General features: G+C 38.7%; 2 protein-coding genes across 2 annotated transcripts; both read left to right on the top strand.

Annotated features, from left to right (window-relative positions):
* Positions 1-2,075: 2,075 nt before the first annotated feature.
* On the top strand, positions 2,076-6,591 carry dhx58 (DEXH (Asp-Glu-X-His) box polypeptide 58). The gene is made up of 12 exons (XM_080905488.1): positions 2,076-2,136; positions 2,291-2,520; positions 2,615-2,819; positions 2,895-3,085; positions 3,174-3,287; positions 3,685-3,817; positions 3,943-4,128; positions 4,253-4,503; positions 4,614-4,925; positions 5,021-5,211; positions 5,299-5,392; positions 5,487-6,591. Exons 2-12 carry the CDS (start codon positions 2,344-2,346, stop codon positions 5,670-5,672), a joined length of 2,040 nt encoding a protein of 679 aa, XP_080761614.1. The 5' UTR covers positions 2,076-2,136; positions 2,291-2,343; the 3' UTR covers positions 5,673-6,591.
* A 2,671-nt stretch (positions 6,592-9,262) lies between these two features.
* Positions 9,263-14,982, top strand: LOC308411409 (ATP-dependent RNA helicase DHX58-like). The gene is made up of 13 exons (XM_080905283.1): positions 9,263-9,395; positions 10,410-10,568; positions 10,683-10,912; positions 11,026-11,230; positions 11,306-11,496; positions 11,585-11,698; positions 12,667-12,799; positions 12,926-13,111; positions 13,202-13,452; positions 13,563-13,874; positions 13,959-14,146; positions 14,234-14,327; positions 14,413-14,982. The coding sequence occupies exons 3-13, from the start codon at positions 10,736-10,738 to the stop codon at positions 14,593-14,595; spliced, it is 2,034 nt and encodes a 677-aa protein (XP_080761409.1). The 5' UTR covers positions 9,263-9,395; positions 10,410-10,568; positions 10,683-10,735; the 3' UTR covers positions 14,596-14,982.
* The last annotated feature ends 993 nt before the right edge of the window (positions 14,983-15,975 follow it).

Genomic DNA, 15,975 nt, shown 5'->3' with positions numbered 1-15,975 from the left:
AAAACATGCTTTTCATGCAGGACAATGCTCCATCACACGCGTCCAAGTACTCCACAGTGTGGCTGGCAAGATAGGGTATAAAAGAAGAAAAACTAATGACATGGCCTCCTTGTTCACCTGATCTGAACCCCATTGAGAACCTGTGGTCCATCATCAAATGTGAGATTTACAAGGAGGGAAAACAGTACACCTCTCTGAACAGTGTCTGGGAGGCTGTGGTTGCTGCTGCACACAATGTTGATGGTGAACAGATCAAAACACTGACAGAATCCATGGATGGCAGGCTTTTGAGTGTCCTTGCAAAGAAAGGTGGCTATATTGGTCGCTGATTTGTTTTTGTTTTGTTTTTGAATGTCAGAAATGCTTAGGCTGCTGCCCCCGCGACCCGGCCCCGGATAAAGCGGATGAAGATGGATGGATGGATGTCGGAAATGTATATTTGTGAATGTGGAGATGTTATATTGGTTTCACTGGTAAAAATAAATAATTGAAATGGGTATATATTTGTTTTTTGTTAAGTTGCCTAATAATTATGCACAGTAATAGTCACCTGCACACACAGATATCCCCCTAAAATAGCTAAAACTAAAAACTACTTCCAAAAACATTCAGCTTTGTTATTAATGAGTTTTTTGGGTTCATTGAGAACATGGTTGTTGTTCAATAATAAAATTATTCCTCAAAAATACAACTTGCCTAATAATTGTGTACTCCCTGTACTATGAAAAATTAAACGAGCTGGACTGCTTTGAAGTACAACCCCAATTCCAAAATATGGAGCCCTATATAAAATGTAAATAAAAGAACAAAGCAATGGTTTGCAAATCTCATAAACCCACATTTTATTCACAGTAGAACATAGTAAAACACACCAAATGTTTAAACTGAGAAACTGTACTATTTTAAAGAGAAAAAATGTGGTCACTTTGGATTTGATGGCAGCAACATGTTGCAAAAAATTTGGTAGAGGCCCGTGTTCACCATAGTGTAGCATGCTCTCCTCTTTTAACGCTTTACGAGATCTGCAGATAATTGCATCTTGTTTTTGATATTTTACACAATGTGCCAACTAATTACAGAGCTTAGAATGAAAGCCACAGGACTTTTTAAAGTTTCATGACGATGTGTCTTCTCTCATCCGAGAGGCTTCTTCAGTTCTAAACAGCCAGTCCAAAAAAACCATGCATGGTGTAATATAGAAGAGCCACCTCGACTCAGTGGTACATCTGCAGCTAAAGGTTAAAGGTCACTCTCTTAAGAATGCCAATGTTCGCAATTTGAATTGAGAAGATGACAATGGTTTCAAAGTGGAGTAAAAGAGGCCATAGCTGAACAGAGTGGGTGGCTTATTCCACCTTCAGTGCAGTTCTGAGATCCCTTCCAAGGTGCCTTAACCCCGATTCACACCTTGCGTCACGTTACCTTAGGTCACATGATACGGCGAGGCCTATCACCCTCTTAAGGGACAACCACTATTAAGGTTTACATACCTGAGATTCTCCGCCGTTTGGTTTTAGAACTGAAGAAGCCACTTTCTTTCCAAGCTCCTTTGAAAAAAGGGCAACTATGGTTTTAGTTTTTGGTTTTGGTTATTCTTACTTGTGAGTTTATATGTTTTCAGATGGCACAACTTTTTTGATGGTGACTTAAGCTGTACCCAAGCTCTGTAACGCAGCCAAATACTGTTGAAGCTCTTTTCTTGCCAGAGGGCAGAAAACAAGTGAATGAGTACATGTAAAAAATCCCCATGCCTTTTTTAAAGACTAATTCTGACAAGCTGTGTCTGGAAAACAAAACTACAAACAATGAATACGTTAAGTTAGGGAATTACCTTGACTAATAAATAAATAAATCGATTTCTAAGCAGTACCTTGGGTGTGGCTTTTCTTAGAAGAACCTACTTTATTTTAGTGAAGCTCATTCTTCCCTTGTCACTGCATAATGATCACCTGCTGCCGTTCTTCAAGAGACTCCCTCGTGAGGCCCACTGTTCTGAGAACATAGAGGTTTCGTTTTCCAATTTCCACGTGACACAGCCTGTCCAAACAGAGTTTAAAACCTCACCAACTTGCAGTGCCTGGTGACAGCGGAAGAGGAAAGAAGCAGAACAACACAGAGCTCTGTCAGCACTGACTGGTGAGTTAAAATTACATTTTCTTCATATATAAATGATATCAAGTGTTTCTATTCACTATGCCTCTCAGAATGCTTGCTTGTTTTGTCACCAGCTTTAGTCCTACAGACGTTTAAGCCTTCAAATTGCAATGTGGTGTCCATTTCTTTTCTACAGTATCTGAAATCTATGCCATTCTAAAGTATTATTGGACAAAAAGACACTGGAAAATGTCAGATTTTGGACTATATACCTACCAGCAGGAAGTGGTTGAAAGGGCTCTTAAACGAGAGAACATCATAATATGGTTACCGACGGGAGGTGGAAAGACCCGCGCTGCAGTGTATGTGGCCAAAAAACACCTGGAGACCACACCAAATGCTAAAGTGATGGTTCTCGTAAACAAGGTACCTAAAACAGAAAAAGGGCAATAAAAACCATCGTAAAACTGGTATAAGAAGATGACTTCATATAATGTTTTTGATGTGTTCTATTATTCAGGTTCATCTTGTTGACCAACACTACAACAAAGAGTTTGAGCCTCACCTGGGTCTACGCTATGCTGTTAGGAAAGTGAGCGGAGAGAGTGATGAAAAAGACTTTTTTGGGTTAGTGGTGCAAGAGTCAGATGTGGTCATCTGCACAGCACAGATCTTGTACAATGCTCTGATTAACAAGGAGGAAGCAAGACATGTTGAGCTCTCAGGTGAGTCAAAGTGAGCTTAAACACGTCTGATTATGCTGTTATGCTGAAATGAACTGACTTGAGGATTTTCTACAGATATTACTCTGCTGATAATTGATGAGTGCCACCATACTCACAAGGAGTCTGTCTACAACAAAGTAATGAGACTTTATGTGGAGAAGAAGCTGAAGGGAGAAAAACCACTGCCACAGATCTTGGGCCTCACAGCATCCCCAGGGACAGGAGGCGCAAAGGCACTGGAAAAGGCTGTGGAGCATGTACTGGAGGTCAGGGATTCATTTTTTATTTGAGCTTTTTATATAATTTATCTCTATTTAATTAGCTGGCTTTGCTTGAAAATGCTCCTCCTTTCAGATTTGTGCCAACTTGGATTCAGCCATAGTTTCAACTAAACAGTATGCTCCTGAACTGAAGGAAGTGGTGCCCAGACCCAGAAAAACCTTCAACATTGTCAACATGAGAGATAGAGTAAGCAGATATTTAAAAAAAAACAAAAAACTGATGGATTTTGAAAAACTGCATTTTCTTGTAACATGAACAAATGCACTGAGAGACTAATGGGTAAAAGCCTCATCTACTAGTTCACCTCAGAAAAGACCACAAATACTTTTATTGCCACTCCCAAGACTAGTGTTAATTTAATTCCACCTTGGAAAAATGCTAATATAAGAGTCAAATATATCTGTAGTAGCAGAATCTAAAATAAAGATTTTCAAAAATTTCCTTTTAATTTTGCCTGTGCTTAAAGGGCTCTTGGGTGTCACATCACTGACTGACTGTCTGAGGCATTTTTTGCCCTGGGATGACAGCCACCTGGCAAAAATTGGGACCTGCTAGTAACCACAAATACATGTTTTTCTTTGAGGATCCTTTTGGTGATCATCTGAAGTCAATGATGACGATTATCCACGGTTACATGGATATTCCTCCAGACTTCAAACTGAGAGAGTGTGGAACACAAGAATATGAAGCAGATGTGGTGGTTCTGGAACAGCGAGGTAAGACCGTAGCATTTAATCCTTCTGCTGATGGCAGCGGTAAATACAACGGATTTTGTGAGAGTTAAGGTAATCAGTATTTAAATAAAAGAATACTGCTGTTTGTATCTGTCCTCTTTGACCAGGAGTACGAGACAACAACAGACTGCTTGCACAATGTGCGTTACACCTCAGGCAGTACAATGATGCCCTCCTCATCAATGACACCTTGAGGATGATTGATGCTTATCGTTCCCTAGAGGAGTATTACTCCACAAAGAGCACCAAGGCCATTGATGGGACAGACTTCTTCTTGTTGGGACTTTTTGAAGGTGAAAATCCTAACATTTTCATCACTTGCTGTTATGTGTTAATACCATAACTTTATTTTGTAGCTCATAATGCAACGTTTGATGATTTCAGCCAATAAAAATATTACTATTTTGTGGCACACAGAGAATCAGGTGGAGCTAAGGAACCTTGCTATGGATTCTCGCTTTGAGAACCCAAAGATGGATGAACTTCAACGCACTCTGTTACAACAGTTTGGGTCAGGTGTCCCATCAAGAGGAATTCTCTTCAGTAAAACTCGCAAAAGCACCCACTGCCTGAAAGACTGGGTCCTCAAAAACAGGGCATTGAAAGATGCTGGCATCAAGGCAGACATCCTCACTGGTGCTGGTAATGGCATCACCTACATGACACAGGTATGATGATATACAGTCTTCACCGATAAGCTTTGAGTCAGTCACATTCAGTAACATCTCTATGGACATTTCTGCATGTTTCCTTGCTTTTATTTGCATATTTCTTATAGAATGAACAGGCAGAAACAATCAGGAGTTTCCGTATGGGTTCTCTGAACCTCCTGATCTCCACCAGTGTGGCCGAAGAAGGTCTTGATATACCTGAATGCAACCTGGTGGTGCGCTACGGACTCCTTACTAATGAGATCGCCCAGCAGCAGGCAAGTGGACGTGCACGAGCAAAAAACAGTCAGTATGCAGTCGTAGCCCAAGCAGGCGGGCGTGAACATCGCAGAGAGCGCATCAATGAATATCTGGAGGAGCTGACTGGTAAAGCCATTGACCGTGTGCAACGTATGAGTCACCACGAGTTTTATTTAAAGGTGATGTTTAAGGACACTACCGAGCCATAACTTACTGCTCTCACTCTCACTGCCCAGTGTTACTAACATTATCATCCATTCCTCTGTGATTCCAGTTAAGTGAGCTTCAACAAAAGGCAATTATTTCTAGTAAAATTGAAGAAAGCTGCAAAATGGAGAAGAGGAGGAGTAATACTGCTTCCAATATCCAGTTCTTGTGTCGAAACTGTTTTACCCCTGTGGCTTCTGGCAGTGACATTCAACTTGTTGACAATACGCAATATGTCAACGTCAGCCCTGACTTTAAGTGAGTTAAAGATGTTCTGATCTAAGAGTTAAAGCAGAAGTATGTTGAGACCAAATAAAAATATCTTTGCTTCTTGTTTGTCCTCAGGAATCACTACAAAGTTGCAGAGCGGGTGATTCTAGAAAGGAGCTTTGAGGACTGGGAGCCTGGGTGTAGAATCAGATGCAAAAAATGCGACAAGGTACAGTGAACTCACTGTTTAATACTGTATCTAAATAGATCCACAGTTCATGCTCATGTTGGAATCTGACTGTTATTCTTATACACATTCACAGGAATGGGGATTCGAGATAAAATACAAAAAGCATGTCTTAATGCCAAATCTAGCCATTAAGAACTTTGCCCTGGAAACCCCCAAAGGCAGGATAACAGTAAAGAAATGGAAAGATGTACCTTTCACTGTTGAGGACTTTGACTATGAAGAGTACTGCCAGGAAAACTTCCCTGACCTCTTTGATTGAGCCACAAACCAGAAAGCTCTGTGTGGTTTTCTTCTGCACTTTACTTGATTTTGAGACTCCAGTTTCTTTTAGAACACCATACTGTTGTATGGTTGGATGTTTGCATGAACACAGACTTGAAAAATTCACTCCACATATGCTCGGTCATTGTTCCATGGTGCCTGAGGCAGCTAAAAACCTTAGTGCATCAGTCATGTTTATAATTAGCAATTAGTGAATGCTTCGTTTATGCCCAGTGCCTGAGTTCATTTGCGTTCTTCTATAACATGACCCTTAAACATCATGAATATGTGACATGCCATCAAGAGGAGATTAATTAACATGAACTGTTTTAGCTATTTTAAAATGTGTTCAGATGTAATGCTGTTGATGTGTGTATGAAGTTTGACATTGTGGACAATTTCTGTAACTAAATCAGATGTTTTATGAGAGCCTAATCTTAAGAATTATCATTGTTCACTAACAGATGAAATCATCCTTTTTATTTTTTCTATATTGTAGCATATAATTTTTTTAACTAAATCTAAATTTGATTAATTTAAACAAATGCTCCTTTTGAAATGATTGATTTTTCATAAGTTTGCCTTTATTAATCAGTAGGTGTCAGTCTTGGATAGCACAAGAAATGTTTTCGTAAAGCCAGGATTAAAGCTTTCCACGAGGATTTTCACATTGAAAGATGTGGATGTAATGGAAATGTCTGAATCTGCAGATAATGTGGAAATATACTGAGAATGAATGACTTGCAGGCCACAGTCAAACATGACAGACCCATGAGCAAAGCATTTAATCCCCAACTGTTTCTATAAATTATGGTATTATCCACGTCAGGAGCACGGTTGTGCAGCCTTCTGATGTGTCTAGGCAACCACTGTAAAAGAGATGTGCATTCAGTTGACTGAATAGACACACGTTATTTGCTGGGATGAGGATATAAAAATATATATTTCTGTTTATATCTCTGTATAAAACTGTTACATAAAAACATTAAAAAAAAAAAGGATATGTGAAAATGCTGACTTCAGAGACTTTAATGTAATGTTTTAACACCTGGGGATGCACCCTCAGTATTACTGGATCAATACATAGTTATGTATTTTAACTGTTGTGGTTTAACACCATATAACTGATCTACATTAGAGATATGATTATTTCAAATTGCAATTTGTCACACTGGAGTAAGGCATACATGTTTTACAATTATAAAGTCTGTTTAAAGCAGACTTATTCCCAAGGATAAGTCAAAAAATATATATTTTGCTGTGATCTGGCCACGGATGAGGCATTTAACCTTCAATAAGCAGTGGGATAGTATCAGGTCTGAACACTGAATCTTTATTAGATCTATTTTAGAGCTTAAGTTTAGATGTAATTTATTACTGAGTTGTAAAATAAATCTATAAACTCATTAATTCAAATTATTACTGATTGTCTGCAGCTCTCTTGACTTATTTGCAACACCAGTGCTGGCTTTAGCTGTAAATATTCTTTATACATCTTTATTTGACTGACTCCTAGTGTCTCTGAACTAGGCATCTGTCAAATCTGTCATTTTTGTGCAGAAGAAGTGTAAAATGATCCATCAAATGCTTTATTTCCTCTGAGTGCACACAGAGCCCTAAGCAGAAAGCCTGGCTTAACTAAGACAGAAAGCCTGGCTATGTCAAACTTCTCTAGCTGAAGATGATGACAAGTTATTATTTAATGCAATCCACAATTTAGGTTTGTCTTGTTGGCCAATCCTGAAGAAAAGAGTTTGAGAGCAAAGAGCTGGACCAAGTCAGTGGAGAGACCAATAAGAAGCATTTCTTTGTGTTACTGGTGCAGACGTCAGAGCCTTTCATCTGCACAGCACAGCTCTTATACAATGCTCTGACTAACAAGGAGGTATTAAGACATGTTGTGCTCTCAGGTCAGTGAACGTCAACATTTCTAACATTTTGGGAACTGGGCGCCTGGATGTAGAATCAGATATAGTAATTTAAACAGGGCACAGACTTTAATACTGTGTTTAATAATACTATAATAATAATACTATAATTTAATAATACTTTAAACACTAGTGTCAAATTGGGCTGCACGATTTGTCGACATAATCGATGACGTCGACTATAAAAATTTGTAGACGCAGAATTATACTGTCTACTAATAAATATGTTTTTGTAATACAAGGTATACTACACTGCAGTACACTACAGGAAGACTGCGATCAAGTGAGCCCTGGCGCCAGCTGCACCTATACAATCCTGTTGCACTTTTCATACACATATTACGGTATGGGTGCCGACTGGGTTAGAAACAGTCTTCTGAATACTTGCATTTTTCACTATTTTACTTCTTAATCCACTTCGAGATTTGAAATATTAGCTATATATATATATATTTATATGATATACATTAATATATAATTATTACACTACACGTTAAAAATAATAAAAAGAATTACAAATTCGGTAAGAGTTGACAATACATTTGTCTTCTCACTATACTGTATATTTTTGTTCAACCTGACCTTATCCCCAACTAAACTGCTGTGCTGTATTTTTGATATTGTGTATTTTTTTAATTCTATAACAAGAAAATTGTTAAAGGTGACGTGAATATTTCACTGGATTCTATGGTGTGTTCACACCGCAAAAAAGTTTGGGCAACCTTGTTAATAGCCATTATTTTCCCGTATAAATCGTTGGTTGTTACAATAAAAAATGTCAGTTAAATATATCATATAGGAGACACACAGCGATATTTGAGAAGTGAAAAGAAGTTTACTGGATTTACAAAAAGTGTGCAATAATTGTTTAAAGAAAATTTAAGCAGGTGCATAAATTTGGGCACCACAAAAAAAGAAATGAAGTAAATATTTAGTGTATATTGATGTGTGTGTCTCCTATATGATGTATGGGGGGGGGCCTTTTTCTGGACGTGCTTCCCATCCAGAGCTCCACAGCAGAGAGGGAAGTTCCAGCGCTCCTGGAATCCTTGTGTGATGGACCGCCAGTCTCCAGGTGAAGGCACAGACATTGTATTGATCGTGCCACATACCGAAGAGTTATTGTACACTTTTACAGACATAACAATAGGAATGATTTCCTGACGTGTACTTCATGGCTGAAAGGTTGAATCAGTTAGAGGGAGAAGAAGCTATGCTGCTTTACAAAGGTGGAATGAAGCAGGTGTGATGGGGTGTCTATAATGGAGAACCGTTTGTTCAGTGACCTCTGACCTTCGCCCACCAGTGCTGCTTCTAACCTTGCAGATGAATTTGCTCTTCCTTTTGGCATCTCTGTCACTGATGATGCCCATACTTGTACACAGCACCAGCTGCTGGTCCTGCAGTCTAAAATGAGAACGGACTCGCGTACTTGAGAATTGAGAAAAGGAAAAATGCAAGTATCCAGAAGCGCTTCTAAGCCAGTCGGCACCCGTACCGTAATATACGGAAGAAAAGTGCAATACGATTGTAGGTGCGGCTGGCGGTGCGGCTAGCTTGACCTGACTTCGTGTGTGAGGGCTCACTTGACCGCAGTTACAGGAAGCACCCTGGAGCTGTGACGTCAACTCTGAATGAGTCAGTTTGAGAGAGCTAGTGCGTTGCGTTGACCGTGTTTATGTTAACGTTTGTACAGTAATTCCATGTTAATGCTTGTACAGTAATGTTTATGTTCATGTTTATGTTAGCTTACCGGAAACTTCTCAGGATATGCTAGCTAATCACCTGAGCAGGTGAGATACCCTAGAACAGGTTTGCCTACAGGAAGCGAAGATAAGAGTTATTGAAATACTCGTTGACTAATCAAAGAAAAATTGGCAGATTAATCGACTACCAAAATAGTCTTCTGTTGCAGCCCTAGTACAAATAGATCCATAGTTAGGGATTGTGTTGTTCTTATGTAAATACACAGGATAACGTACAAGAAGACCCTATCCACAGTGACTATGTATTTTTCTTTGGAGATTCAGGGTGGAAGGAAAACATTGAAAGAGAAATAAATATTTGTTAACATCATGACGTTCTCACAATTGAGACCCCTGTAAGGGAGGAAAGGGGGTTTTCTTTTGCAATCTACTGGAGTTTGTGAGCCTATTTTCATTAAGAAAATGCAAGTTAATCATTTTGCAGCTGGACGTTTGAATGAACCCAGACCACGGCCATTGTATCATCCCCTTTGCATGTTGTTGTAAGGAGTTCTTCACTTTCCTCTCAAGTCCAGCACAGAAGCAAATGATAAAACCATCTCCTGCTGTAACATGAACCTTAACCATCGTGTACACTTTATGTAATCAAAAAGATGAACTTCCATGAACCATTGTAGTCATTTTAAAGTGCACTTAGATGTAATACTACAAATTAGTTTACAAAAATATGATATTGTGCATACATTGATTATCTCAAATTTAGATGTTTCATTTGAGCTCAGTCTTTAGAAAATGTCATTGTCAACTAACAGCTGAAATTAGTTTTTTATGGTTTAGATCTATAAACATTTAGACTACATTGTAAAGATGACGAATTTGACTGTAACACAATGAAAGGAAACTGAAACCAAATACTGCTGAAGCTCTTTTGCCAGAGAGTAGAGATCAAGTTACGTGAGCTGACATTAAAACAGACAAGGGGATTTTTTTTTTTTTTGCAACACTAACAAGCTGTTTGTTACATGAGGAAAGCAAAACTAAAAACAATAGGCAGAGCGAGTTAAGAGTAGATATTTTAGTAATCACCTTCTGTTCATCCAGAGACTCCCTCATGAGGGCCAACTTTCTGAGTTCAGATAAGTTTCATTTTCCAGTTTCCACGTGACATGGGCAGTCCAAACAAAATTGAAAACATCACCAGCTTGCAACTGTCTTGTGACGGCTGAAAAAGAGACAAAACTACACAGAGCTTCGTCACTGGTGAGTTCAGAAGGCTGACTTTCTTTCTGTTTGTTTTGTCACTAGCTTTGCTCCAGCAGACTTTTAAGGCTAAGAGTTTGAAGTCACAACTGGGTGTCCATTTCTCTTCTACAGTATCTGTATTCTATGCCACGCAAAAATATTACTGAACAAAAGGGCACTGCGAAATGGCAGATTTTGGACTGCATAACTACCAGCAGGAAGTGGTTGAAAGGGCTCTTAAAGGAGAGAACATCATAATATGGTTACCGACAGGAGGTGGAAAGACCCGCGCTGCAGTGTATGTGGCCAAAAAACACCTGGAGACCACACCAAATGCTAAAGTGATGGTCCTCGTAAACAAGGTACCTAAAACAGAATGAGGGGATTTAATTTTTAAGACAAAAAAAAACTATTATACACCTGCTGTGACTAAAGGTGACTAAATATAATGTTTTTGATGTGCTCTATAATTCAGGTTCATCTTGTTGACCAACACTACAACAAAGAGTTTGAGCCTCACCTGGGTGGTACCTTCATTATTAAGAAAGTCAGTGGAGAGAATAAGGAAAAGGACTTTTTTGGGTTAGTGGTGAAGCAGTCACAAGTAGTCATCTGCACAGCGCAGATCTTGTACAACGCTCTGATTAACAAAGAGGAAGCAAGACATGTCGAGCTCTCAGGTGAGTCAAAGTGAGCTTAAACATGTCTGATTATGCTGTTATGCTGAAATGAACTGACTTGAGGATTTTCTACAGATATTACTCTGCTGATAATTGATGAGTGCCACCATACTCACAAGGAGGAAGCCTACAACAAAGTAATGAGACTCTATGTGGAGAAAAAGTTGAAGGGAGAAAAACCACTGCCACAGATCTTGGGCCTCACAGCATCTCCAGGAACAGGAGGCGCAAAGACCCTGGACAAGGCTGTGGAGCATGTACTGGAGGTCAGGGATTCATTTTTTATTTGAGCTTTTTATATAATTTATCTCTATTTAATTAGCTGGCTTTGCTTGAAAATGCTCCTCCTTTCAGATTTGTGCTAACTTGGACTCAGTCATAGTTTCAGCTAAAGAATATGCATCTGAACTGAAGGAAGTGGTGCCCAAACCCAGAAAAAGCTTCAAAATTGTAAAAGAAAGACTTAAAGTAAGCATATTTTTATACCTATTTTTATTTATTTGAAATACGAAAATTACAATTTTCTTGTATTTATAAAAACAACACGTTGTTGTTGTTATTGTTGTTGTTGTTGTTGTTTTTGTGACAGTAGCACTAGAAGCAGGTTTTCATTTGCTGTAATAAAAAAGAAATTGCCAGATATGGGATAAATATTTCGTATCCTTCTATAAAGTTTATGTTTTTCCCTTATTATCTTTGTTTCTATTCCCATTCCTAACATCACCTCTTGGCATGAAACACAAACAGAGCACTTGTTAACCTTGTTGATCTTATATGAAAATTGCAAGATAACTCTAAATTTGAATGTTTTTGTATGTATTCTTTACTTGCTCATTTAGAAAAAAAATGATGGTAAAGTTTTCTAGTGCACATCTAAAGAAAAAAAAAGAAATAATCTATCAGATCTTCCAGTGTTTTAGTGACAGAGCTTTACCACTTTCCCTTTCTTTGTGAAATAATTCACTGTGCTGCTTGTAAACCTGTTTGTGTTTTTGACTGCTCACATGTTGCCAACAACATGCCTTTCCCATGAAAATGCTTTTACATTGGGAAACTCAGGTTTGACTTAATGGCCTGTTTAACACATTTGCTTTACCACTGACGTTAGTTAGTGAAACCAGTTAAGCTATCATGGGTATGCTGAACTTGCATTGTAGCAGAGACCCTTAGCTATCACACACATATTAAGTTTAGATATCTTAAACAAATCATGGAAAAATACTAAACTAAGAAGCAAATGCACATTTTAATATATAATAAAAAATAACCCTGTAGTATCAGACTGTAAACATTTTTTTATATTTAATATAATATTATGTTATTGGCTGAAGCAGTTGCTGTCCCAGAGGTATCATACAAATGCTGGCCTCAGGACAACAACCACTTGTTGAAAAACAGTATCTGCTAGTAAACACAAACACGTGTTTTTCTTTGAGGATCCGTTTCGTGATCATCTGATATCGATGATGAACAGCATCCACAGTCACATGAACCTTCCCCCAGACTTCAGACTTAAAGAGTGCGGAACACAAGAATATGAGGCAGATGTGGTGAATCTAGAGCACCGAGGTACAGACTTAGTTTTTAACCTTGTAACGTGATTTTGTTTTGAGCATATTTTTTCATAGAATTAATTAGAGTAAGTAAATCTTTAGATGAAACAATGCTTCTGCTTACATCTGTTTCTTTGACCAGGCGTACAGGAGAAAAACAGGCTGCTTGCACAATGTGCGTTACACCTAAGGCAATATAATGATGCCCTCCTCATCAATGACACCTTACGGATGATTGATGCTTATCGCTCCTTAGAGGAGTATTACTCCAAAAAGAAAACCAATCCCATTGATGGGACAGACACCTTCCTGTTGGAACTTTTTGAAGGTGAGAGTCCTCATATTTTCATTATAATCCACATTTTCATGGTTTCAGCAAATATAACCATCACTTGCGTCACTATTTTGTGGCACACAGAGAATCAGGTGGAGCTAAAGAACCTTGCTATGGATTCTCGCTTTGATAACCCAAAGATGGATGAACTTCAGAGCACTCTGTTACAACAGTTTGGGTCAGGTGTCCCATCAAGGGCAATCATCTTCAGTAAAACTCGTAAAAGCACCCACTGCCTGAAAGACTGGGTCCTCAAAAACAGGGCATTGCAGGAAGCTGGCATCAAGGCAGACATCTTCATCGGCGCTGGTAATGGCAACACCTACATGACACAGGTATGATGATATACAGTCTTCGCCTATAAGCTTTGAGTCAGTCACATTCAGTAACATCTCTATGGACATTTCTGCATGTTTCCTTGCTTTTATTTGCATATTTCTTACAGAATGAACAGGCAGAAACAATCAGGAATTTCCGTATGGGTTCTCTGAACCTCCTGATCTCCACCAGTGTGGCCGAAGAAGGTCTTGATATACCTGAATGCAACCTGGTGGTGCGCTACGGACTCCTTACTAATGAGATCGCCCAGCAGCAGGCCAGTGGACGTGCACGAGCAAAAAACAGTCAGTATGCAGTCGTAGCCCAAGCAGGCGGGCGTGAAGATCGCCGAGAGCGCATGAATGAATATCTGGAGGAGCTGACTGGACAAGCCATTGACCGTGTGCAAACTATGACCCCTCAAGACTTTTGCACAAAGGTGAGCGTATATACTCTACCAGTCCTTAATACATTTCACAGCCCCGTGGTATTAACATCACCTTCCATTCTTCCTTGTCTCCAGATTACTCAGCTTCAAGAGATGGTAGTCACTTGCACCAAAATTGAACAGAGGCGCCAAGCAGAGAAGAGGAGTCGTAACACTGCTTCCAGTATCCAGCTCTTGTGTCGAAGCTGTTTTACCCCTGTGGCTTCTGGCAGTGACATCAAGCTAGTTGAGAACATGTACGTCAACGTCAACCCTGACTTTAAGTGAGTTAAATATGTTCTGATCTAAGAGTTAACGCAAAAGCATGTTGGGGACAAAGTAAAATATCTTTTCTTTTGGTTTGTCCTCAGGAAACACTATACATTTGGAGACCAACTGACTCTAAAAAGAAGCTTTGAGGACTGGGAGCCTGGGTGTACAATCGGCTGTAAAATATGCAGCGAGGTACCCTCTTCAAATAAAAACAAAACATAATGTTACGTTCATGCTCGTGTTGGATTCTGAGTGTTGTTCTTGTGTAAATTTACAGAAATGGGGAAATGAAATAAAGTACAAGAAGTGTGCCATACTGCCAAATCTAGCCATTAAGAACTTTGTTCTGGAGAGCCCTGGTCAAGAGCGGCTCCCAGTGAAGAAGTGGAAGGATGTACCTTTCACTGTTGAGGAGTTCAACTTTAAAGAGTACTGCCAGGAAAATTTCTTGCTCGATTAAGACATCAATAAGAGAGCTCTGTGTGGGTTTTCCTATTCTCGAGTTTCTTTTCACAGATTTGCTCCACAGATGTTAAGTCTTTGTTCTGCGAGCCCTGCGTGCCAAAACCTTTAATGCACCAATCATGCTTGTAATTATTTGCATTTGTTTTGTACATAGAGTATTTCCTCATTCACATCTCAAGTCAAGTACAGAAGCAAAGAACATGAACCATGAGCATTTGACATGTCATTAAGAAAAGATTCATTTTACATGAATTTTTAGCTATTTTACAATTAGTTTAGATGTAATATTACCAATGTGTGTTTGAATTATGTAAGTGGGAGTACAGTGATCATCTGACATTTATATAAATACTTATCCTAATGTTAAGAAATTGTCTACTAAGTCTAAATCCCTTTTTGTGTGTTTAATATGAATTAATGTTACATTAATTAATATCAAATAAAATCAGACATGTCTTTTGAAATGATTAATTTTGACTTTATTAGCCAGTAGGTGTCACTGTTGGATAGCCAATGTTCACAATCTGCAAAACGCTACAGTTCTCATCTGCCCTCATTACTGCTAACAAATGGTGTGACTAAAGCCAGGATTGAAGCTTTCCATGTGGATTTTCACACTAAAAAATTGGCCCTCTATGGCCCGGGGCTCTGATGTAATAGAAGTGAGTCGGAATACATGGATAAAGTAAAGATAAGGCTGAGAAAGAATGAATGTATGACTCTACTCACAGTCAAACTTGTCAAAACCCTTGAGCAAGGCATTCATTCCCCAAATGTTTCAGTGAAGTTTCTCATTAGCGACTACATTGAGATGGTATAGTCTCCTGATGTATGTGTGGAGCATAGCAAAGCAAATATTGTGCACTCTTTTCAGTCAACTGATGTACAAGAAAAAGCATTATATGAAAAGGTGGTACTTAAAAACACCGTCCTCAAAGACCGTCTGTTTACATATTTAAACTATAACCTGAATGCTGCCATGAAATGTTTTGACTGTTTCAGATCACCATGCTTCTTCTGCATCGCTAGATCAATATGTGCTAATGCATTTCAGCTTGGATCATTTAATATCAAATAAACAGGGGAAGTGATTTATTATACTTGCAAATTTTCATTTAAACATACAGAATTCAAAAAATACATTTAGTTGCATAATGTCTTTACCAGTTTTTCAGAACCCTCACATTTTGGCAGCACTCAGAATGCAGACCTAGACAGCTAGACTTGGAGTTTCGTTAAGCTCCTGTGTTTACATACACAAATCAAACTCCACATACATAAGCAGCACTTTGTGTTTTATATAGAACAGTTTGCAAAACAAACCCATAAACTGAAACTAAAGAGACTGGTGGGGAAACTATAAATTTAAAAGCTG

The sequence above is a fragment of the Rhamphochromis sp. 'chilingali' genome (genome assembly GCF_963969265.1).
Source record: "Rhamphochromis sp. 'chilingali' genome assembly, chromosome: 15".
NCBI classification, from domain to species: Eukaryota; Metazoa; Chordata; class Actinopteri; order Cichliformes; family Cichlidae; genus Rhamphochromis; species Rhamphochromis sp. 'chilingali'.
Note: the sequence above shows the minus strand (reverse complement) of the source record. Positions and strands in the feature narration are given on the sequence as shown.

Excerpts from the sequence above, each read along its gene's own strand:
- LOC308411409 (XM_080905283.1), top strand. The coding sequence starts at position 10,736 with ATGGCAGATTTTGGACTGCATAACTACCAGCAGGAAGTGGTTGAAAGG. Across the intron at positions 11,497-11,584 it reads CTGTGGAGCATGTACTGGAG|ATTTGTGCTAACTTGGACTC; the intron begins GTCAGGGATTCA and ends TCCTCCTTTCAG. Across the intron at positions 14,147-14,233 it reads AACGTCAACCCTGACTTTAA|GAAACACTATACATTTGGAG; the intron begins GTGAGTTAAATA and ends GTTTGTCCTCAG.
- dhx58 (XM_080905488.1), top strand. The coding sequence starts at position 2,344 with ATGTCAGATTTTGGACTATATACCTACCAGCAGGAAGTGGTTGAAAGG. Across the intron at positions 5,212-5,298 it reads AACGTCAGCCCTGACTTTAA|GAATCACTACAAAGTTGCAG; the intron begins GTGAGTTAAAGA and ends GTTTGTCCTCAG. Across the intron at positions 5,393-5,486 it reads GATGCAAAAAATGCGACAAG|GAATGGGGATTCGAGATAAA; the intron begins GTACAGTGAACT and ends ACACATTCACAG.